The sequence below is a fragment of the Malaclemys terrapin genome, chromosome 4 (genome assembly GCF_027887155.1).
Source record: "Malaclemys terrapin pileata isolate rMalTer1 chromosome 4, rMalTer1.hap1, whole genome shotgun sequence".
Taxonomy (NCBI): domain Eukaryota; kingdom Metazoa; phylum Chordata; order Testudines; family Emydidae; genus Malaclemys; species Malaclemys terrapin.
Genome location: NC_071508.1, coordinates 3,782,422 through 3,806,962, shown reverse-complemented (window position 1 = coordinate 3,806,962; position 24,541 = coordinate 3,782,422). Strand labels below are relative to the sequence as shown.

General features: G+C 52.6%; 2 protein-coding genes across 2 annotated transcripts; both read left to right on the top strand.

Annotated features, from left to right (window-relative positions):
* The first annotated feature begins 2,188 nt into the window (after positions 1 to 2,188).
* On the top strand, positions 2,189 to 10,481 carry LOC128836906 (uncharacterized). Its single transcript, XM_054027630.1, has 5 exons — positions 2,189 to 2,579; positions 6,623 to 6,757; positions 7,463 to 7,525; positions 7,995 to 8,207; positions 9,237 to 10,481. The coding sequence occupies exons 1-5, from the start codon at positions 2,309 to 2,311 to the stop codon at positions 9,473 to 9,475; spliced, it is 921 nt and encodes a 306-aa protein (XP_053883605.1). The 5' UTR covers positions 2,189 to 2,308; the 3' UTR covers positions 9,476 to 10,481.
* A 136-nt stretch (positions 10,482 to 10,617) lies between these two features.
* Positions 10,618 to 19,314, top strand: LOC128836909 (NACHT, LRR and PYD domains-containing protein 1-like). The gene is made up of 11 exons (XM_054027633.1): positions 10,618 to 11,886; positions 12,150 to 12,212; positions 12,703 to 12,759; positions 13,252 to 13,334; positions 13,647 to 13,711; positions 14,372 to 14,595; positions 15,148 to 15,407; positions 16,099 to 16,224; positions 16,486 to 16,627; positions 17,113 to 17,154; positions 18,186 to 19,314. Exons 6-11 carry the CDS (start codon positions 14,508 to 14,510, stop codon positions 18,440 to 18,442), a joined length of 915 nt encoding a protein of 304 aa, XP_053883608.1. The 5' UTR covers positions 10,618 to 11,886; positions 12,150 to 12,212; positions 12,703 to 12,759; positions 13,252 to 13,334; positions 13,647 to 13,711; positions 14,372 to 14,507; the 3' UTR covers positions 18,443 to 19,314.
* The last annotated feature ends 5,227 nt before the right edge of the window (positions 19,315 to 24,541 follow it).

The following is a 24,541-nucleotide window of genomic DNA, read 5'->3' as shown; positions in this document are numbered from 1 at the left end:
CCTCGCCCAAGCTTCCCACGGTTCGCGCCTGCATCTCTTGCACTCCGCAGAGGGCCAGTCTCTGCTCCCTGCATCGCTCCTCGTAAGTCTCCAGTGCCTCGGCCAATCCCCCTGCCAGCTCCCCCCGTCTGATGGCCCGGAGCACTTCCCCAGCCATCTCCAAGCCACAGCGCACCCCGTAGTGGTTGATCAGCTCCACGGCGACCTCTGCAGGCTTCGCTCTCTCCAGCCGGCCCCAGGGGATGGGGTTGTAGCCCCCTTTCTGCCCCATGTCGGCCAGCTTGACCTTGAACCTCCCAAGCTCGTCCTCCCCCAGCTCATTCAAGGTGCAGAGCAGGCGGCTGATTGTTGCTCCCGGCGCTGCTCCTCATAAGCGTCCAGCAACACGGCCAATTCCTCTGCCAGATCTCCCCGGTTCACAGCTCTCAGCCCCTCCACCGTCACCTCCAGCCCGGCATCCACCGTCCGCCATAGAGAGGGGTGGAAGGGCTTTGCTCCGCTCAGCAGCCCCCAGCCCTCCAGCCCCCTCTTCAGCCAGACCAGACTGATCTTGGCCCTTAACTCCTTCAGCTCCCGGCCCCCCAGCTCCTTCAGGGCTTCCAGCAGGTGCTGCCTGCCTGTCTTCTCCATTGGGTCTAGGACAGCAGAGAGACAAGAGCAGGGAGATGCATCTGCATCAGCAGCTGAGGCACTGATGCTCAGAAAGTAAGGGGAGGAGCGACAAGGCCAAACCCTCTCCACATGGTCCCTTAGCCCCGCCCTCTCTTTTCTGTATGTTCTAATCCCGCCCTCTTCACCATGGTATCCAGTCATTCAAGAAGCAATGTGACCCACAGCTGTCACACGTGGACCATCCTCTCTCTTATTCAGGCAGCAAATTTGGGAAGGTGGTTTTACCTCTATGTGCGGTACTGGACACCAACGCTGGGGTGCTGGGTCCAGTTCTGGAGGTCCCAATTCCAAAAGGAGGTTGGAAAATCAGAGAAGGTGCAAAGCAAAGCCACAGAAATGGTTGGAGAAAGTGCCTGAGCGTGAGAGACTTAAAGAGCTGGATCTGTTTAGGGGATCAGGAAGAAGACTGAGCAGTGACTTGGGGCTTGTCTACACTTACATTTTACAGTGCTCCAACTTGCTGGCTCAGGGGTGTGAAAAATCACCTCCCCCCCACCCCCAAGTGCAGCAAGTTTGAACGCTGTAATGTGCCAATGTGGACAGGGTCCCAGTGCTCCGAGCTATTCCTCTGGTGGAGGCGGATGACCAGGAGCGCTGGGAGAACTCGTAACCACACTCACACATCAAAGTGCTGCCGCAGGAGGGGAGGGGTCACAAGGTCCTTTTGGATCAGGACCCCTGCAGTTACAACACCGTGAAAGCTCAGATTTAAATAGCTGAAATGAATTTTACTATTTTTAAAATCCTACGACCATGAAATTGACCAAAGTGGACCTAGTGATGTGAAATTGTCAGCGAAGACCGCAGGAGTTAGTTCACTATGCACGAGGGCTGGAGAGCAGTGGGGGGGGGGGGGGGTGCTAGCAATTCATTCCAGTGGCAGTGAGTTCCACAGTCTGGGGCCTGAGAAGGCCCTGCCCCCTGCACAGACAGTCTTCACCCTTGTAGTAGCTAAATCCACTGCATCAGCAGTCCGGATCCACCAAGGATGGTGGAAATCCCAGAGCTGGGGGTCATCTTCTCGGTATCCCAGAACCAGCCCACTTAGCACCTGGGAATTTCCGGCTGCCTCAGTTTCCCCATCTGTACATTGGAGACAATTATCCTTTGTCTATTGCTGTTCAGGGTAGGAATTTTTCCTTCTTATGTGACTGTGCAGCCTCCAGTGTAAGTCTGGAGTGGCCCCACAGATGCCAATGGAGTCGGAGCTGGAGTCTGACCTCAGTGACTCCGGTATGAATCCGGAGTAACCCCACTGATGGTAATGGAGTCACAGCAGGATTCGGAGCGTATTGAGCCGGCGTAATTGAATCCTGTCCTAAAACTGCTTTCCCTTTAGGGTCACTGGATCGGTTCCTCGCGCTGGTTTAAGCTGCTGTAGCCGCTGGCAGGCAGCGTGGAGAGAGGAGAGCCCTCACGTCTGGCCAGGCTGCATCAGGCGTGTGCAAGGGGGGCTGCGATCGTCCCCCCCTGGAGGAGGGGCTGGCGGGAGCAGAGAGCGGAACAGGCCGGAGGAGCAGGGCCATGTAGCAACGGGGTTGGTTAATGTGGAGCAATCGCTTCCACCACTGCCTGATGCAGCTTCCTGATTTTTCTCTGCTTGGCTCCGCTGCCCTCCGGGGGGGCGGCAGGCGGCATGGAGGGGACGGGGCGACGCCGCCTGCTGCAGACCCTGGCAGGGCTGGGGAAGGACGAGCTCCAGAGATGGAAAGAGAAGCTGAGCAAAATAGCACTGAAGGAGGGATACCAGCGCATCCCCCAGGCCCTGCTGGAGAGAGCTGATCCGGCGGCCCTGGCCGAACTGCTGATCAGCTACTACGGGGAGGAGTATGGGTTGCAGCTGGCTTTACTAGCACAGGCTTTGTGCAGTGCAGAACAAGCGGCAACGGATGTCTCGAGCGCAGCTGGTGAGTTACCAGGCAGGAAGAGACCTGGCCCAGTGGGTCCCCAGTGCCTCTTCCCCCAGCGAGCCGCTCTAGGGACTGGGAACAGAGTCACGGGACAATCCCAGCCTTGATCCAGCCCCCCCCCCCCCCCCCGTCCCTGCCTGGCCTTCCCATTGCAGCACCCCAAACTGGCGCGTCCTGCTGCCCAGGTCCCATGCCCCGCCCTCCCCAATCCACTGTCCCAAGGATAGCTGGCAGCAAAGACTGGGGCTGCCCCTGGAAATGAACAACTGTCTCCAGCAATCTTATCTCTGCCTCATTCTTCCCCCCCCCCCCCCCCCCGCCGTTGTCCTGGACCACGCCCCGCTCTGCCCCGTACCTCCCATCACCCCAGAGAATCACAGACGTGTCAGGGTGGAAGAGACCTTGAGAGGTCATCATGTCCAGCCCTCTGCACCGAGGTGGGGCCAAGTAAACCAGGACCATCTCTGACAGGTGTTTGTCCAACCTGTTCTTAAAAACCTCCAGTGACGGGGACTCCACAACCTCCCTTGGAAGCCTGGTCCAGAGCTTTGCTACCCTGAGAGTTAGACAGATTTTCCTAATATCTAACCTACATCTCCCCTGCAGCAGATTAAGCCTGTTACTTCTTGCCCTGCCTTTGGTGGACGCGGAGAACAATTGATCCCTGTCCTCCTTATAAAAGCCCTTAACATCTTTGAGGACTCTTATCAGGTCCCCCTCACTCTTCTTTTCTCAAGCCTAAACATGCCCAGTTTTTTAAACTTTCTTTGTAGGTCAAGTTTTCTAAACCTTTTGGTTGCTCTCCCATGCACTCTCTCCAAGTTGTCCTAATCTTTCCTAAGGTGTGGCACCCAGAATTGGCCACGGTGCTCCAGCTGAGACCTCATCAGTGCTAGGTAGAGCAGGACAGTTACCTTCCATGTCTTACATACAGCACTCCTGTGAATACACCCCAGAATATTAGCCTTTTTCACATCTGCATCACATCGTTGACTCATATTCAATTTGTGACCCACGATAACAGCCAGATCCTTTTCAGCAGTACTACACCTAAGCCAGTTATTCCCCATTTTGTAGTTGTGCATTTGACTTTTCCCTCCAAAGTGTACTTGTTTGCACTTGTCTTCATTAAACTTCATCTTATTGCTTTCAGACCAATTTGTTAAGACCCTTCTGAATTCTAATCCCGTGCTCCAAAATGCTTGCAACCTCTCCCAGCTTGAGGGCATCTGCAAATTTTATAAGCATCCTCTCCACTCCATCATCCAAGTCATTAATGAAAATAGTGAGCAGGACCCAGGAGAGACCCCTGCAGGACCCCACTGGATACATTCTACCAGTTTGACAGTGAACCATTCATAACTACTCTTTGAGTATGGTCCTTATAACCCTGTTGTCCTCTAGGTGCTTATAAACCGATTATTTAATAATTTGTTCCAGTCTCTTTCTAGGTATCAGAGTTCACTAATTCCCCAGGTCCCCTTTGCTCCTCTTTTTAAAGGCAGGTATTGCATTTGGCCTTTTTCGGTCCTCTGGAACCTTACCTGTCCTCTGGGGTATCTCAAAGATAATTGTTGATGGTCCCAAGATTGCTTCAGCTGGTTCCTTAAGTACCCTAGGGTGAATTTCATCAGGCCTTGTTGACTTGAAAACCTCTAACTTATCTAGCTATTCTTTAAGTGCTTCCTTCCCTATTTGGGTTTGTGGTCATTTCCCCTTGCTGTTAATATTAATTGTGTTAAGTATCTGGTCACCATTAACTTCTTAGTGAGAACTGAAGCAAAATAGACATTAAACACCTCACCTGTTTTTATGCCATCCATTATTAGCTCTCCTTCCCCACTGATTGGAGGACCTACACTTTCCTTCGTCTTTCTTAAGAACCTCTCCTTACTGCCTTTTATGTCCCTTGCCAGGTCTGACTCATTTTGTGCCTTAGCCTTTCTGATTGTTTCCCTACATGCTTGTGCTCCTCTCTAGCAATTTGTCCATGTGTCTTCTTTCTGTGGGATTCTTTTTTGATTTTCAGGTCGTTCAAGTCCTCCTGCTGAAGCCATAATGGTCTGTTATTATTCTTTTTAATAATTAACAGAGATATCCTATTTCCTAGAACTGGAAGGGACCTTGAAAGGTCAGCGAGTCCAGCCCCCTGCCTTCACTAGCAGGACCAAGTACTGATTTTTAACCCAGATCCCTAAGTGGCCCTCTCCAGGATCAAGCTCATAACCCTAGGTTTAGCAGGCCAATGCTCAAACCACTAAGCTATCCTTCCTTCCTCTTGCTTCTTTTTATCGTGATAGTTGTGCCTTTATACGGTCTCCCTGAGACACTGACAGCTCTCCTGAACTCCTTTTTCCCTTAGATTTTCTTCCCAGGGGACCTCACCTACCAGTTCTCTGAGTTTGTTGGTTGGCTTTTTTGAAGTCCATTGTCCTCATTCTGCTGCTCTCACTCCTTCCTTTCCTTAGGATCATGAAATCTATCCTTTCACGGCTGCTTTCACCCAAATTGCCTTCCACCTTCAGATTCGCAACCAATTCCTCCTGGTTAGACAGAATCAAGTCTCAAACGGCTGTCTCCTTGGTTTTTTCCTCCACTTTCTGAATCAAAAAGCTTCCCTGATACATGCCAAGAACTTATTGGACAGCTTGTGTTTTGCCGTATTACTTTTCCAACAGCTGGCTGGGGAGTTCAAGTCTCTCATTACTACCAGGTCCTGTATTTGGGGTATTTCTGTTTTGTTCTAGAAATGCCTCATCCCCTCCCCCCACTCCTAATTTGGGGGTCTATAGAAGACCTCCTACATCACCTCTACTTTGTACCTCTTTTATCTTGACCCAGAGACTTTCAGCTTCTCTGTCTCTCGCTTCCTTCTGGACTTCAGGACAAGTGTATACACTCTTGATGTACAATGGAACCCTGTCTTCCTTTTTTCTCTGCCCGTCCTTCCTGAACAAGCTAAACCCCTCTATAGCAATATTCCAGTCATCACACATCCCACCAGGTCTGTGTGATGCCATACAACGTCCAGTCTGTCCCACACCCCCAATCACCCCATGTGACCTGCACTCTGCCCACCGCAACCCACCCCATCACCTGCACTCTGCCCACCGCAACCCAGCCCATCACCTGCACTCTGCCCACCACAACCCACCCCATCACCTGCACTCTGCCCACCGCAACCCACTCACCTGCCCAATTCAACCTCTTCTCTACACTCCTATCCCCACCATCACCCCCTGCAACCTCCACTCGGCAGATTTACACTGCGGTGACTGAGATCAGAATCCAGGCCAGTCTTGTCTCCATTGGCATCACTCCAGATTCACACCGGGGGTCACTGAGCTCAGAAGTTGGCTAACATTTTTCAGAATGTCAGTCACATTTTGTTTTTTCTTTTCAGGATTAATCAGTGGACGCTGAATCCACCCCTAGCTCTGCTGCACACACAGTGACCGCAGGGGAGCTCTGCTTCTCTCTGTCTAACATATGCACTGGCCCACTGCAGCAAAAAATGTGTCCCCCTTCCAGGTGCTATTCCTGGCAGCCACACTCTCTACACGTAACTAGGCCCATGTACAGCCTAAAATCTACTTGATTCAAGATTCTCGCTCACCTCCTGTCCCAAACTCCGATCTGTGCATTATCACCGTGCAGCTGTTAGCCAGCTGTTGTGCCCCACCCCAGAGGTGGCTGCATTTCAGCAGCGGATGAGTGATTCATGTGCACCATTGCTGTGTGGCTGTTAAACAGCGGTCCCACCTCAGCGATAGCTACATTCTAATGCTGTTTAGCATCGCTGTGTGTCTTCTCAGTGGCTGTCACACCCCACCAAATCAAGATAGCAGGAAGTGTGTGTGTGAGGCGGGGGTTGGATACTACGCTAGATGGGCCTAGAGCTCTGATCTGGAACAGCAGGGAGGGAGCAGGAACCCAGGCTAGATGGGCCCATTAGTTAGGGGGCCAATCAGGCCTCAGGGTGCCTGGGGGGCAGGTACTGGGCTCTGTGTATGACGCGCACCCTCTTGGACTCTTTGTAGGCTCGGAGGTCACCGATGAGCTGCTGATGAGGAATCTTTCAGAGCTTGAGTGGAATAAAGCAAAATCCTCCCCCCGCCTGCCTCTGCCTCCCGCGTGGCTCAGGAAGTTGACGGGCAAGAAGGGGAAGCAGCGCGGTGAGTGCAGCTGGCCAGGGCACGGTTTTCCCATCCCCTGGCGATTTTCAAGCCTTCGAGTAAGTTTTCCCGTCCCCGATCGGGCTGAGAGCGCAAAATCTCAAATATTTCTGCAAAGTGAAAAACCAACCACTTTTTCAGTTCAGGTCCCTCGGGACATTTCAGGTTGGTTTCGACTCCTCTTGCTCTTCGGGTGGGTGGTCCCCACCTCCTTTTTTCGAAAGTCTAATTAGCTAAGATTTGGAAACGGAAAGTCAGTTCGAACCAGAAAACCTGGCAGTTCTCATTACTAATGTGTCAAAACAAACAGGGCTTTATTGTCACTGGGGGAAAAAAAGGGTCTCGTGGAAAAATTCCTGACCAGCTGTAAAGTGATGTCTGTAGGCGACTGCATCAGTGCCTAGCCGATGGTGCCAATCAGTTAGCGGTGGGGAACCAGGGGGAGGCGCTGGTGGGGGGTACTCCCCCAGGGGCCAGGGGGAAAGGCACAGACTGCCCTGCAGCAGTGACTGAGAAAGGAGGTGAGGACCACCTAGCCCTGCCTGCTTGGGACCAGATCCTTCCAGAGTTACCCCAAGGTCATCAAGATCAGAATCTAACCCTGACTCGATTGCTGAAAGTGAATTCACTCCGGATTTACATCAGGGTCACTGCTATCACAATTTGGCTCCCATTTTTCAGTTACTTTTTTGTTTTTCTTCTCAGGATCCTTCAGTGAAGAGACTCGATCCACCCCTAGGTCTAGTACAGGGACAGAGGCGGCAGGAGGTGGGTAGCGCTGACGATAGCTCTGCTTCTGTCTGCCTAACATACACACTGACCCATGGCAGTAAAAAGTGTCTGTCTTCACAGTACTAACGGGGGCCACCTTACTCCTGGCAACCACAACTCTGTACAAGTAACTAGGCCTATGTACAGCCTAAAATCTACTTGATTCGGGATTCTTGTTCACATCTTGTCCCAAACGCAGAGCTGTGCACGGTCACTGTGTGGCAGTTAGCCAGCTGCCGCGCCCCACCCCAGAGAAGGCTGCATTTCAATGTCATCACACCACACCGAATCGAGACAGCGGAAAACATGGTGGTGGTGGTGGGGATATTGGGCTAGATGGGCCAAGGGGTCTGATCCGGGGCAGCAGGGAGGGGGTGGGAACCCAGGCTAGGTGGGCCATTAGTCGGGGGCGGGGGGCAGGTACTGGGCTGTGTGTGTGACGCACTCCATCTATGCCTCCCCCCAGACCCCATGAGGGAACAGGGCCCTGTCTCACAGCCCTCTGAGGACACCAACATACTGCGGGAAATGGGGCTGGTGGCGCCCGAGCGGAGCAGATTTTCAGGGCACACTGCGAAGATGAAGATCGTCTTCCCCAGCCTGACTCTACCTACACCTCCACAGTGGCTAAGGACGCTGACGGGCAAGAAGGGGAAGCAGCGTCCGGCCTACTCAGGCAGTGAGTGCAGCTGGCCAGGACGCTGTTTTCCTGGCTCAGGAGTCTCATTCACTTCCTGTCCCGAACTCCTATGGGTGCCCTGTCACTGTGTGGCTGTTAGCCAGCTGCTGTGCCCCACCCCAGAGAAGGCTGCATTTCAGTGCCACGGGGCATCGCTGTGTGTCTGCTAAGCAGCCGTCACGCACCCCCAAGCCAGGACAGCAGGAAGTTTGGGGGGCCAGGAGAGGGCATACCGAGCTAGATGGGCCAGCTGGGCTAATCCGGGAGGGCAGGGGGAGGGATACCGGTCTAGGAGGGGTTATTGCTTGATGCTCTCATTCTCTCTGGGCCCAGCTACAGACCTGGACCCCTTGTACAACCAGAGAGGTGGGGCTAGTCCCCAGGCGGAGGAGAATTAGGAGCTGGGGGAGGAGACTCAGCAGGAGAATGACGGGGAGGAGGGGATGGCCCATTATAATAGCTCACGGGGATGTCCCCGCCGGCTGCGGCTGGTGGCCTGGAAGACGACACGTGGGGTGGACATTGTGGAAAGAGCTCTAGGGCTGGTTGGAGGCGGTGCTGGAAAAGCAGCATCTGGGCAGCGAGCATCCCAGGGTGGGACTCGCTGGGCCTTGGCAGGGGCAACGAGGCAAGATGGGCCCATCGCTGTGACGCAGGGCAGCAGGGAGGAGTCGGGATGCCAGGCGAGATGGGCCCGTCGCTGTGACGCAGGGCAGCAGGGAGGAGTCGGGATGCCAGGCGAGATGGGCCCGTCGCTGTGACGCAGGGCAGCAGGGAGGAGTCGGGATGCCAGGCGAGATGGGCCCGTCGCTGTGACGCAGGGCAGCAGGGAGGAGTCGGGATGCCAGGCGAGATGGGCCCATCGCTGTGACGCAGGGCAGCAGGGAGGAGTCGGGATGCCAGGCGAGATGGGCCCGTCGCTGTGACGCAGGGCAGCAGGGAGGAGTCGGGATGCCAGGCGAGATGGGCCCCTTCTTTGATGCTTTTCTCTCTCTCTCTTTCTCTGCCTGGACCCTGCTATGGAAGCAGGGTTCCCCCAACGCTCCCGGAGCACTATGCACCATGCCGAGGAGGAGTCTGTTTATACCAGCCTCCCACCGGGACCTCCTGCCCAGCCGGCTGGGACCGTGGGAAAAGTCACACAGATGACGGGGAAGAAAAAGACCGGGGATCCCGTTCCCCCTCTGCTGGAGGCACTCGGAGGACCAAGTGTGTTGGGAAAGCAATCACTGGGCAGGGAGCTCCCCCCGGGTGGGATACCAGACTAGCTGGGCCTCTGGGTCTGCCCCATTCTTGCCCCAGATCCCCAGGGGCGTGCGCTGGGTGTCTTGTGACTGCATCCACGAGTGAAGCGGTGACAAAGGGGGCGGGATCCCCCAGGGCTGGACACCACCTCACAGACAACTAAGCCACCTCGTCTTCCCCCTATGCCTCCAGAGTGACCCTGCTGGGCACAGGGCCTCCAGATCTGTGAACTCCCTGTCTCTCCAGCCACCACCCCATGACAGGCAGCGGGGATCTCCTCTGGTCCAGCTGATCAGTGGCGGACAGGACGCGCAGGGAGGGAGCGGGCAGAGCTGATTGGTGGGGCACAAGGTCCCTGCAGCCAAATGGGCTCTGGAGGGCTCCCCTTTAAAGGTATAGGTTCCCCCTCCCATCCTGGGAGCAGATGGAGGGGCTGGGCTCAGCTGAGAAGCCTGCTCTGAAGACCAGAATGGCCCCCGGTAAACAGATGTGCTCTAGTGGGACATTACTGAGAGTCTCCAATTCAGAACGAACTGCCGAGAAACAGGGCAGTCCCAGCCCAAGACTGGAGGTCCTCCACTTATAAGAGACACCAAACCAGCCCACAAAAAGAACTTCTGTCTCACCACATTGGCTATCAAGAAGTTAGAGGAGCAATTCCCTCAGATACTCCAGTTCCCTGTACCACCACCATAGCACTCCGTATAGGGATACGTGGTTCTTAAAACCCGTGTCCCCAGTTCATGTTTCAATCAGATAACATCACATCCCCTCACATGTAGTCACAGTTGCTCCCAAGCCTGGTCACCACCAGTACCTGATGTCAGTGGAATCTGCCTGCTACGTGGTCAACCTTGGATGTTCTTTCCTCTGCTCTGATTGGCTGTTTGCCTCTGTTTCCCACGCAGTCATAGTCCCCCTATACGCCCCGGGCAGCTGACCTCATTGTCCCTGCCAATTACCTCCACAGTAAGACACTGACTTGAACCCAGTCTCATGCTTTTGGACTTCAGCTGGTTGCCCGCAGGGGTCAGGAAGGATCCCCCAGTTGATTTATTTGATAATCATATGGTAAAAACGAGACAGTCAGCAATATTTCAGTAATAGTGGCTGACGCTTTTGTATTTTTATGTCTGATTTTGGAAGGAAGTAGTTTTTAAGTGAGGTGAGACTTGAGGGTACACAAGACAAATCAGACTCCTGAAAGGGGTACAGTAGTCTGAAACCGTTGAGCGCCACGGCTTTAATCACTCAACTAAAGCTTGGTCGGAATTTTTCAGATTTCAAAATTTGGATTTAAGAGTTTACTTGGCATTTTGACCAGAAAAATGGAAGGATTTTTTTTAAGCCATCATTAGAACCGGCTGGAAATTGGAATTTCCATTTTGTGAAATTCTGCATGAGGTTGACCCTTCATTTTTGTTCCAAATCAGAACCAAATCCAAAATCTTTTGCCAAATCTCCCTTGATGGAAATTTTTGCAAACCTTCCATTTTGCTTGAAACTCAGACCTCAGCCTCTTCCTCCACGTCCTCCTCCTAAAAATTTGCCAAAATCTGCACAATTTCAGTTCCAATGAAAGTGCATCGCTCAACAGAAAAACATTGCATCAGAAAAGCTCGTCATTATCCCTTTTTTCTGGTTTTCAACCGAACAACTGGTGTCAGGATCATGGTTAGCACTAAAAGCCCTGCCGGATAAAATGTGTCAAAGTTCAACAGCATTTTGAGTTTGAATGAACGTAAGATCATAAGAACAAAGGTCCATCTAGCCCAGTATCCTGTCTTTCGGTCTTTCGACAGTGGCCAATGCCAGGTGCTGCAGAGGGAATGAACAGAACAGGTATTCATCAACTGATCCATCCCGTTGCCCATTCCCGGCCTCTGGCTAACAGGCTAGGGACACCCTCCCTGCCCATCCTGGCTAATAGCCATTGATGGGCCTATCCTCCATGAACTTATCTAGTTCTTTTTTTAACCCTGTTATAGTCTTGGCCTTCACAACATCCTCTGGCAAGGAGTTCCACAGGTTGACTGTACGTTGTGTGGAAAAAATACTTCCTTTTGTTTGTTTTAAACCTGCTGCCTATTAATTTCATGAAGAAAAAGGGGGGGGGGGAGAAATTGATCCATTTCTGTCATTTCCCACCCTGAGCGCTACTGATGTACTTTGTTATTGTTTATTATTGGTATTATCCTGGCTCCTTAGAGCCCTAGTCCTGGCCCAGAATCCCTCTCTGCTAGGTGCTGTATGGACACAGAACAAAAAGACAAGTCCCAAAGAACTGACAATCTAAGCAGTGAAATTGTTGTGATCGACTGTTGAACAGCCAGGTACTATTACTGGTCTCTCTCATCCATAGCACGTGCACGTCCCACGCCAGCTCTTCGTGATTTCATTGCCCTTGATGAAACCCCAACATTGGCATCAGCAGGTGAGTCCAGCATTGCCCAGAGGGATGGAACGGGCCCGATGGGAACTCGCTGCAGGGTGGCCAATGACAGCGCCAGGGGTCACGTCTCACGGCAGCCCTGCTGGACTTTTCCCTAAGGAAGCTGGGGTCAGCGAGATCAGAATCTGGCCCTGACTCCATTGACACCAGTGGGGTCACTCCAGATTTACCCCACGGTCACTGAGGTCAGAATGTGGCTTAATTTTTTCAGCGTTTCGGCCCTTTCCCTCTGTTTTGCCCTGCAGGATCTTTCGATGACGAGACTGAGCCCACCCCTAGTTCTGTGGCCGGGACAGCTGAGTCTGAAGGTGGGTGGCACCGATCATTTGCTCCTCAGCTTCTACCATACGCACTGGCCCATCACAGCCAGAGGTTCTTCTGCCCTCCCCGTGCCAATGGGGCACCTTGTTCCGGGCAACCATCATTCTGTACAAGCAACTAGGCGTGTGCACAGCCTCCGAGTCCAGTAGGTTCAGGATTCTCCTTCACTGCCTGCCCCTAATTCCCAGTGTCACCGTGTGGCTGTTAGGCAGCCGCTGCGCCCCACCCCAGAAGCAGCTGCATTTCACTGCTCAGTGAACAATTCCTGTGCGACGCTGTTGTGCAGCGTGTGGCTGTGTGTCAGCATTGGAGATGCTATCTCTGCGCAGTGTTGCTGTGAGGCAGTTACACAGCTGCTGTGTCCCACCCCAGAGGTGGCTGCACATGTATCCCTGGAAAGCAGTTTGGGATGAAAGAGGCCTGGGAAATAGATGCTATTGACGTTATTGACATGATTAATAATTCATCCCTCCCCAGAGATCATCTGCGAACAGACCGTGCTTCTCTCCGCTGGGGCCGCAGCTGGGGCTGCCGGTGAGTGAGGTTGAAATGGACCAGGTGGCGGGTGGTCTGAAGGGCCTCACTCGTGGTTGAGCAGAGAGAAACCAAAAATAGCCCCTTGTGGCTCTGACCATCCCCTGATCAGACCTTGTCTCTGCCCCCAGCACCTGCATCAGGTTTAATCTCCACTGTCTGCAGGATTACTCTGGGGTCTCCTCTCCCTCCACTCCACCTGCCCCACATCCTTTCCACTCCTCTCCCCTTTACACCCTGATCCCCCTCCCTGACCCCATCTTTCCCACCCCACCCTCTGACCCAGCATAGAGCCCTTCCCACGGGCCTTGCGAGCCCGGCACTCTGTGCACAGCGGCAGTGTCAGGGCTGGGCAGACACACAGAACCGACCCATCCGCAGGGGAGTTTGCTGATGGAAATGCCCAGGTCCCATTGCTCTGCACAGGGGATGAGGGCTCCTTAGTTAATGCTGTGAGAATGTGAGATGTGAAAGGGCCTTTCACTCTCTCAGCCGCAGAAGAGACCAGCCTGAGTGAGGATCCCAGCAGCGACCCCTGGGGACAGGACAAATGTGACTTGTGTCCCAGAGAGGAGGTAAAGAATTGTGGGATCACTCCGATCCTTGTCTGTCTGTCCATCTATCAGCACTTCCTTTCTCTCCCTCGCCTCAGCCATACCTCTGAGTCTTTCACCAATGCTCTGGGCTGGGGCATCTCGGGCACCTGGGAAACACCCCTGGGGAATGACTGACTGTGGGGCTGGAATCCAGCCACTCTGCCAGGGTCCCAGGCCACAGAAACATCCCTCAGCTGAACACTTGGCCACAGCTGCCCAGTTACCTCTGCAAAGACTCTGCAGTGGGAAATCCCCAGTGAGGCCGAGTTAACGCCTGTTCCTGTGTTCTAGGGGCCTCCGGAAGAAATACAGCCTGAGACTGTTTGGGGCCCAGATGGGAAGCAGGAGACGTACAGGTGAGAGCTGGTCCACCCCCACTGCAGCAGTGTCTGGGAGCACAGGTCAGCTCCTATCACACTGAGTGCGCAGCATCCCATGGGGTGGGCTCTGTGTAAAGAGACACTCGTGTGGGTGGGTACAGCAGAGCAGGGGGTGAATGAACCAGGAGTCTTGAGAGCTCTAGGAAGGGAGTGGGGTCTAGTGGGTCAGAGCTGAGGGGCAGGGGCTGGGAATCAGGACTCCTGGGTTCTATCCCCAGCACCGAGAGGGGAGTGGGGGTTTAGTGGGTCGGAGCAGGGGAGCTGGGACTGAGGCGATCTGCGTTCTACTCTCAACTTTGCCACTTCCTCCCTGAGTGACCTAGGATGAGACACTTCTCCCATGCCTCAATTTCCCCAAATGGGGAGACAGTGTTCCCCTATGTGAGGCGGAGGAGCGTAATGAATCCACTCATTTAGCCTGACTCTCCTCAGAGGGACAGTCTGAGAAGGACCAACTGTTCTCATGATCACCCAACTTCAGTGGTTGGTTACAGAGTAACCCTGATATCGAAGCCCAGGCCTGAGCTGGAGGCAGAGTTAAGGGGATAAATGTGAGGGCACCTGGGGTCAGTTGGAAAAGGACGCGAGATGGATGCAGCCAGTGCTGTTTAACCCTTTTCTCCTCACGCCGTGCAGGGTTCACCTCCTGGGGCCAGGCTCCTTCCTTTGCTCTGAAACCGAGCTGGGGTTCGAGGTGAGGGCAGCTGTGACCATCCAGTACGGATACGACTCCTGGGATCAGCATCTGAGCACATCTGAGAAGCAGCAGTGGATGGTGGCCGGCCCTTTGCTCAACATCCAAGTGGAACCAGCCAGGGCCGTGGCAGCCGTTCACCTCCCGCACTTCCTGTGCCTGGCGGGTACGGCCAGAAATAATCAACGTAGCAATAACTGTACCTGGTAATAGCAAGCCCGGTCGCCCGTGTGCTTGCAATCACCGTGGGAATGGTAACTCTAGAAACCCAGCCATGAAAGCCACACTGACCCATAACCACCATCTCCTGAGTCGGACCCACGGTGACACTGAGAGTTGTAATCTTAGACCAATCAGGGTTTTAGCTACATCACAGCCTGAAACAGAGCCCTAATCATAGAGTGTCTCCTGATCTTCATAATCCTGGCCTCCAGCCCTTGCTCTCACCCACCAGCCTGTGCTCCTCTCCCAGGGACAGAACCCAGGAGTCCTGGCTCCCAGCCCTCCCTTCTCCAACACATCAGACCCACCTGCCCTCCCCAGAATCAGGGACAGAACCCAGGAGTCCAGTGCGCCCAATCCCCCCTTCTCTAACCCATCAGAGACCCCCACTGCCCTCCCCAGAGCCAGGGTAGAACCCAGGAGTCCTGGCTCCCACCTGGCCACTCTACTTACCTACCCACGCGTCACCTTTGTTTGCTTTATAATCCACCCACAGGGGGAGAGGTCGATGCCTCCCGGATGCGAATTGCCCATTTCGTTGAAGGGGGGATGACCCTGGAGGAGCCAACGGGGGTGAGGCCGTTCCACGCCGTGCTGCAGAACCCCAGCTTCTCCCCTCTGGGCGTGCTCTGGAGGAAGATACAGTCTAAATGCCAGGCAAAAGTCCACTCCCTGGCACTGCTCTACCGGGCGCTCAGGGCTGCGAACACAACCCTGCACCTCTACCTGATCCCCAACGACCGTTCCCTGAGACAGGTAACCAGGAACCGACCGCACACACCCGGGGGGAGCCAGAGCCACCAGTCAGCCTAGAGTGTGAGAGAGCAGATAGCAGGGCATGCGGGCACTGCCCACAGAGCAGCAGAGGAAATCCATTGTGCCGGGTGCTGTACAGACCCCAACCGAGATCAGGGCCCCCCTTGGGCTGGGCACTGCACGGACCCCAACTGAGATCGGGGCCCCCCTTGGGCCGGGCACTGCACAGACCCCAACTGAGATCGGGGCCCCCCTTGGGCCGGGCACTGCACAGACCCCAACTGAGATCGGGGCCCCCCTTGGGCCGGGCGCTGCACAGACCCAACCGAGATCGGGGCCCCCCTTGGGCCGGGCGCTGCACTGACACATCAAGTGAGACAGTCGCTGCCCCTAGCAGTTAACAATCTAAATAAACCAATGGAGGATTATTCATCCCATTTCATAGAGGGGAAGCTGAGGCCCAGAGAGATTCAGGGGTTAGCCCGAGGTCACACAGGGAATCTGTGGAAGAGCCAAGGGCTGAACCCGGCTCCCCTGGGTCCCAGCCCAATGCCTTAACACAAGCCAACCTTTCCCTCTCGTCGTGGGCGGCTGTGCGGGAAGGCCGGGGGAAGCAGGACCCTGATGGCAGGAACCTGTACACAGGGCTGTGTCTATATCCCCCAGCCAAGGCTCTGCTTGTGCCCTACAGGCCGTTAGTGACCATGAGTCCAAATGCCCCTCGGTGCGTGTGCACAAGCCTTCCAGGACCAAGCCCTTGAAATTTGGCTCCTGTTGTGTGGTGTCCAGCTCATCCCGGCTTGAGGTGATACCCGAGGTGAGTGACAGGCTTAAAATCACCAGCCCCTCAAGTCCGTACTCTGTTCTGTCCCAGTGTGGCACTAGGGGGCGCTGTGCTGCAGGGAGAAGGACAGGGACTCAGTAGGGGGCGCTCTCCCCTCACAGCCAATGCTGACCAGATGCCCCGGCATGGCGTGCCCCCGTTGCACTGCAGGAAATGATGTGTAGCGGGGAGCTCAGGAGGGTCTGCTGGCTCAGGCAGGGTCATTCCTAATGGACCGTCTTCTCTTCCCATCAGGAGCTGGAGTTCTGTTATCTGGGCCCCACGCTGGAGCAGCCGTACCTGGAGATCTACACCCGGGACATGCAGGAGGGGCTGCAGCTTAGCCTGTTGGAAAAGATAGAAGGGGAACCAGTCTGGAAGGCCTTGGTGAGACCAGGTAGGCTCAGCCCAGCCGGAGATGGGGACAGAAGTGTGTGCATGGGGACGGGGGGGAATGAGTGGAGAGACAGAATGGTCCATATACAGATGGAGGGATGAATGGGTGTGTCTGGGGATGGATGGTAAGTGTATGTGGGTGGATGGATGCATGCATGGAGGGATGAATGGGCGTGGATGGAGGGTGTATGGGGATGGATAGACAGATGAATAGATAGACCAGCAGCTAATGAAATAGGATTATTTAGATTAGCCAGATCAGCGTATGAGGATCCAGGGATGTAGCTACCTAAATAAACCAGCACCCTAGGGTCTAGTGCTGGATGGATGTTTTGCTGCAACATGGTGGCAATAAATATATAAGCTACAATGTGACTTTAGCCAATCAGATCGAACAGTCCCCGCTAGGACGTTACCAGCAGCAGCAGCATTAATCAAAACCCTTTGGATCCAGCCCGCTGACTCCCCTTCCCTTCTCTCTTCCAGAAGACGTGATGGTCTGTGTTTCATCTGCCCAAATGCAGACAGGTTAGTAAGGATTCACTTAGCTGCAAAACCTGCTCTCCGATCCCAGCACTTCTGGACACACACGGCTTGTGAAAGCCCCTGCGACCTTTTGTGATCATTTGGTGTCCAGCGTTATTGATTTTCCCACAATGATGACTTGTCTTGAAATCTCTGGCGCCTGGGGACTCTCCACATTGGAAAGTTGCAAGATTGCTTTGGAACGTGAATAGAGCTGGGCAAATAATGGATTTGTTTGTTTGCTTTGGCAGCTCCGAAAACCTGGACGGGTGGGGGTGGAATTCATATCGGGTCGAATGAAATGTTTCATTTGACTCGAAATGGAATTGTTTTGATTTCAGCTCTTTTTAATAAAGCCAAGGAAATGCAGGGCTGGATTCACAAACTAGGGGCGGGGCTCTAACCCCTTATACCTAGTGTTAGAGCACTCACCTGGGATGGGGAGACCTTGGTTAAAATTTGTGTTCTGGAGGAAGAATTTGAACCTGGGTCTCAACATCCCAGCAGAGGACCCTGATCACCAAGCTATAGTCTATTCTGAGGAAGCCCTTAGTCTCTCCGGTTGAAGCTGTTCCATTGTGTATAAAAACGTGAATAGTCATTGGACCAAAGAGAGATCATGAGAAAGACTCAATAACCCAGTGTTTGGGGCACTCACCTGCAAGATCGAGTCTAGTCCCTGTTCTCGGTCCTTCCCCACTCCAGAGGCAGCTGCAATTCACCACTTCACGAGTGATCCTTGTGCACTACTGTTACTAAACAGCTGCCATGTCCCACCCCAGAGGCAGGTGCATTTCACTGCTCAGTGAGCAATCCCTTTGTAGCACTGCTGCTGTGCTCCACCCCAGAGGTGGCTGCAATTCAGGGCTGGGGGAGCAATCTGTGGCAATGAGTGATGTGATGCTTGCATCGGAAGCCTGTAAATCTTGTACAAAGCTTGGAATCCATTAGGCCCTAGAGAAACGGAACGTCTGGCTGTTCCACGGCATGATGAGAAATAGCAATTCTCTTTTTCTCTCTGTCTCTCCCCTCAGAAGAACATTTCATCGACCAGCACAGAGAACAGCTGATCCAACGGGTGCGCCAGGTGGACGGCTTGCTGGATAAACTGTACAACACCGTGCTGGACAACGAGCAGTACCAGAGCATCCGAGCGGAGAGAACAGACCCGGAGAAAATGCGGAAGCTCTTCGACCTGCTCCCGAGTTGGAACCGGGCCTGCAAGGACCAGCTCTACCAGGTGCTGGAGGCCAAGCAGAAATTCCTCATCCAGGAGCTTAAGGGGACATAAGACTGGCTGCCCTGGCTCACAGCAGGGGCCCATCTAACTCAGTATCCTGTCTGTGACAGGGGCCAGTACCAGCTACTTCAGAGGAAGGTGCAAGACCCTCCTCCTTGACAATTCTGGACTAATCTGCCCATGTTGGGTTAAACCCAGTGTCCCCAACTGGGTAATCCATTCTGCTTCCTTAAACTTTCCTGGCTCTGACACTTTGTACCTCAAAAGCAGCACCCTGGAACCCCTATATTCACCACAGTCATGTAATTATTATAAGTTTTGTACAAAGGATGCCTTGTGAGGTATCATTTTTAAAGTCTTAATCTGAATCATTAATAGCCTGTTGGATTGTGTGTGCTATCATTGTATGGGAAGTTATGAAGTACTGCTGTATGTGTTACTGAAATATGTGGTGAGGTTGGGCACACCCACAACCATCCTTTCACTTATAACAAATGACAGACCTGTGGGTGGCTATCTTACAACAGAAAAACTTCAAAAACAGACTCCAACAAGAGACTGCTGAGCTGGAATTGATATGCAAACTAGATACAATCAACTCTGGTTTGAATAAGGACTGGGAATGGCTGAGCCATTACAAACATTGACTCTATCTCCCCTTGTAAGTATTCTCACACTTCTTATCAACCTGTCTGTACTGGGCTATCTTGATGATCACTTCAAAGGTTTTTTTTTTTTTTTTTCTCCCTTCCTCTTACTTAATTGGCCTCTGAGAGTTGGTAAGACAACTCCCACCTGTTCATGCTCTCTCTCTGTGTGTATATATATCTCCTCAATGTATGTTCCACTCTATATGCATCCGAAGATGTGGGCTGTAGCCTACGAAAGCTTATGCTCTAATAAATTTGTTAGTCTCTAAGGTGCCACAAGTACTCCTGTTCTTTTTTCTGAGGTCCCATTGTAATTTTGCCAAGTGTGGGTCATTAATGGTGGTTTAGAATCTTGATGGCTCCCATTAACTAGGACAATTGGTTGTAAATGGTTTATTTACCTGCAAGCCTTCCTGTGTATGTGTGGGCCAAGTAGGAAGAATGGAGACTAGGGGTCTTACAGTGACATGTTTTTTTAAGAAGTGCTAGGCACAAAGAACTTATGCAAACATATTTCAGAAGAGTGGTACCAAAACATCCCAATATTAAAAATGGTACAAAAACATCCCCCCAAAATAACAAAATCACACTGACTCCTAAAAGATAAGGTCAGAATAACAATGTAAAAAATGAAAATGTTTTAATTAAAATAACATGGACAAGAAAATGGGTAATAAGTAGTGACATCAGGGGTCAGTAACTAGTATACTTAGATTTTAGTAAGGCATTTGATACGGTCTCGCATGATATTCTTATCGATAAACTAGGCAAATACAATTTAGATGGGGCTACTATAAGGTGGGTGCATAACTGGCTGGATAACCGTACTCAGAGAGTTGTTATTAATGGTTCCCAATCCTGCTGGAAAGGCATAACAAGTGGGGTTCCGCAGGGATCTGTTTTGGGACCAGCGCTGTTCAATATCTTCATCAACGAGTTAGATATTGGCATAGAAAGTACACTTATTAAGTTTGCGGATGATACCAAACTGGGAGGGATTGTAACTACTTTGGAGGACAGGATCATAATTCAAAATGATCTGGACAAATTGGAGAAATGGTCTGAGTTAAACAGGATGAAGTTTAACAAAGACAAATGCAAAGTGCTCCACTTAGGAAGGAAAAACCAGTTTCACACATACAGAATGGGAAGAGACTGTCTAGGAAGGAGTACAGCAGAAAGGGATCTAGGGGTTATAGTGGACCACAAGCTAAATATGAGTCAACAGTGTGATGCTGTTGCAAAAAAAGCAAACATGATTCTGGGATGTATTAACAGGTGTGTTGTGAGCAAGATAGCTTGAAATGCTTTTGAGCCACACGTTTAACCATTTGAGTAACATTATTCTTTAAGCCAGTAGTGTGACTATTTAATAATCTTAGCAAGACACGAGAAGTCATTCTTCCGCTCTACTCTGCTCTGGTTAGGCCTCAGCTGGAGTATTGTGTCCAGTTCTGGGCGCCGCATTTCAAGAAAGATGTGGAGAAATTAGAAAGGGTCCAGAGATGAGCAACAAGAAGGGTGAAGGAATAAGCCCCCTAACAGGAATTAACATTGTACAAAAACCAATGCTGGTGCAAACTTTGCTAAGATTATTCCACTTAGGAAATCATCTTTCCTTTCCCTGCCTGGTCCATTTACTCTGTGAGCTCTTCAGGGCAGGAACTGTTTTATTAGGTGCCTGTGCACTGGCCACAGCACAATGGGGCTCTGATCTCAGCCAGCCACAGAGAAGCATGGATTTGCAGTCTCAGCCTCCTTCTCACCATTAGACACAAGTCCTGGACCACTGAAAGCTCACTGCTCTTTGGCTATTATAAACCTGGGAAATAATAGTGTATACTTTTCCCCCAAGCGTTTAGACAGAGAGTTGGATAGACAGACAGAAATCTGTCCCTCCAGCAAACTGGAATTTCTAATGCTTCTAAATCAGGTGGGGAATGGTCCCTTCTCTAGCTAGTTTCCAGCACAGCAATGTGAGAGAGCAAGGACAGAGGCACTGGGACTCCCTTGGGATCTGAGCTCCCCTCCTCAGCTCATTCCTTACCAGCCCTTCGCGGGACGAGTCTCTCTGCCAGGCCTCCCTGGCTGACGGCTCTCAGAGCCCCTGCAGCCACCTCCATGCCATAGTCCTCCCTGAGGAGCTGAGCAGCAGGTCGGCGAGGGCTGGGGGATCCACATGTGTTAGTCTCACTAAGGGGATGCGTCCGTATCCTTCCTTCTGCTCGATTTCACTCAGTTTGTCCTTGAATGTCCGGAGCTCCTCTTCCTCCAGCTGCTTCAGCATCTCCAGCAGGAGATCTCTCCTCGACCTCTCCATGCTGGCTCCTCGGACAATAGCTGATCACACGGCCCTGGGTAGCAGAGAGAGTCGGGAATCGGTACACGTGGCTGCAATGAGTAGCAAGAATTGTGCGCAGAGGAGTCAGAAAGTTTAGTAATGGGAAACCCCCGACGAATAGCCTAGGAATGCCAGACTCCTCCTGTAAAACTGCAAAGTTTCTATCTAATCATGGGCTGTTGGCCAGGATATATGTTAGGATTCTACACAGCTCTCTGCTGGAATCAGGAGCAGGTCTGCAAAAATCACAAGGAGACTCTGGCCGAGGGGCCGAGGGCAGACATGGTTGCAGTACACCGGGGTAGGCAACCTATGGCATGCGTGCCAAAGGCAGCACGCGAGCTGATTTTCAGTGGCACTCACACTGCCTGGGTCCTGGCCACCGGTCTGGGGGGCTCTGCATTTTAATTTAATTTTAAATTAAAGCTTCTTAAACATTTTAAAAACCTTATTTACTTTACATACAACCAGAGTTTAGTTATAGATTTGTGGGGTTCCAGGCGGAGCGAATAAAGCACACGACCAATGTGGTTGCAAGCTGAATCCGAATCCTGTTTATTGCAAGCTTTCTTTTATAGTTTTTCTCAACATTACATAACACAATTAGGCTATAATAACACATCTACGGATTGGACAAGAAGGAGAATCATGTGTTTATCACATGTATAGCCCCACACCGATTGGTTCAACTGTTCCTTACATAAGGCCATGATTTGTTTACCTCATCTTATATAATACTAGACCACCAGGGGGTCTTACATAAGGCCATGATCATCTTATATAATCCTAGACCACCAGGGTACTTACATAAGGCCATGATTTGTTTACCTGGCAAGTGTCCCATCGTGACCCTTACCTCCTCATGGAACTTTTCATTAGGTTGGTGTAGGGATGATACATCCCCACACCTCCCCCCTTTTTCTTAAATAAGGCCTATAGGAGGGTCCAACTAACATTAGGACAATTACTAGCCACCTTACTACTTTTTTTTTTTTTTTTTGAACCTATAAAACTGACGACAGATGACATTTAACAACTGGGAAATATATGGAGAACTATTAAAAAACATAACATTACATAAATACCCACGAAAACCATTGGGGATCCGATGGGGTGGCCATGAACAAGCAAAAAGGGCTTTTTGGCCAGTTTGGTTCGCCCAGGTGATCCAAACATTTTGTCGTGGGTTAACAAAAGGTACAGAGTTTGGACATAAAAAGACCCCTGCTCCTATAATAAGGAGTCTGAACAAACAGAAGTACAGCATTATTAGGTGTCTAGGCTGTGACAAACAATAAGTGCAGGTCCGGTGCTGTGGGGTCCTGTGGATCCGGTGTCACTACTGGATAAGCCTCGGGCGCAAATTCCCCCTCTATATGGGCTTCCCTAATAAGTCCGTGCCAACGCCGTACGGAGTCCGGGGGGCCCGAGCCGCCCGGGATATTGTCCGAAGCATGTCGCAGGGTGGAAACATCGGATGAGCAAACGGGTTGGCGACATCCAGTGGCCGGTGCGTGGACACGTTATCCCGTCCAGTGCACCCAATCGCGCAGCCCCACAAACCACAATGAGGACAGGGGGTAGCTACATCATTCGCCGGAGGGATCTTATCCGGCGGTTTTTTCCTATATGTCCTTTCAAAGTTAGATAAGCCTGGCTCCGCCATTCTTTTCAACCTATTCCGCAACTTTTCACCCTGCCCCGGGAACTCCGCCCGGAACTCTGGGGTACAAACATCATTGGTGACAGGAAAGCCGGGCTAGTTCAGGGCTCGCAATGTGTGGGACTGCGGGGGATGGCTCTCACCGGCCAAATGGGACAACTGATTCAGCATGTCCTGTAGCTGAAGGCCCTGTTTGTACATTCCCGCTTTTCTGCCCCCATTTCAACAAACGGGACAACGCGTCAGAGGGAAGCTTTTCTCCCCGCTTTTTAGCGATGCGTAATAAAAAATCATGCACCGTCTCCTCCTCTGCAGAAAAAGCAGAGCCCATTTTATTAAAAGCAGCCGCTCACCTGTGAGCTCACGAACGTCTCTCTCGGACGACCAGGAGCCGGTATCCTCCGGTACCTCCTGCCGCGGCTGCCACCTCCGCCTTTTCTCTCCGAACGCTTCAGTCGGCTGTGAGCTCACGAACGTCTCTCTCGGACGACCAGGAGCCGGTATCCTCCGGTACCTCCTGCCGCGGCTGCCACCTCCGCCTTTTCTCACCGAACGCTTTAGTCGGCTGTGAGCTCATGAACGTCTTTCTTGGACGACCAGGAGCCGGTATCCTCCGGTACCTCCTGCCGCGGCTACCATCTCCGCCTTTCCTCACCGAACGCTTCCGTTGGCTGTGAGTTCACGAACGTCTCTCTCGGACGACCAGGAGCCGGTATCCTCCGGTACCTCCTGCCGCGGCTGCCACCTCCGCCTTTTTTCACCGAACGCTTTAGTCGGCTGTGAGCTCACGAACGTCTCTCTCGGACGACCAGGAGCCGGTATCCTCCGGTACCTCCTGCCGCGGCTACCATCTCCGCCTTTCCTCACCGAACGCTTCCGTTGGCTGTGAGTTCACGAACGTCTCTCTCGGACGACCAGGAGCCGGTATCCTCCGGTACCTCCTGCCGCGGCTGCCACCTCCGCCTTTTCTCACCGAACGCTTCAGTCGGCTGTGAGCTCACGAACGTCTCTCTCGGACGACCAGGAGCCGGTATCCTCCGGTACCTCCTGCCGCGGCTGCCACCTCCGCCTTTTCTCACCGAACGCTTCAGTCGGCTGTGAGCTCACGAACGTCTCTCTCGGACGACCAGGAGCCGGTATCCTCCGGTACCTCCTGCCGCGGCTGCCATCTCCGCCTTTCCTCACCGAACGCTTCCGTTGGCTGTGAGTTCACGAACGTCTCTCTCGGACGACCAGGAGCCGGTATCCTCCGGTACCTCCTGCCGCGGCTGCCACCTCCGCCTTTTCTCACCGAACGCTTCAGTCGGCTGTGAGCTCACGAACGTCTCTCTCGGACAACCAGGAGCCGGTATTTTCCGGTACCTCCTGCTGCGGCTGCCACCTCCGCCTTTTCTCACCGAACGCTTCAGTCGGCTGTGAGCTCACGAACGTCTCTCTCGGACGACCAGGAGCCGGTATCCTCCGGTACCTCCTGCCGCGGCTGCCATCTCCGCCTT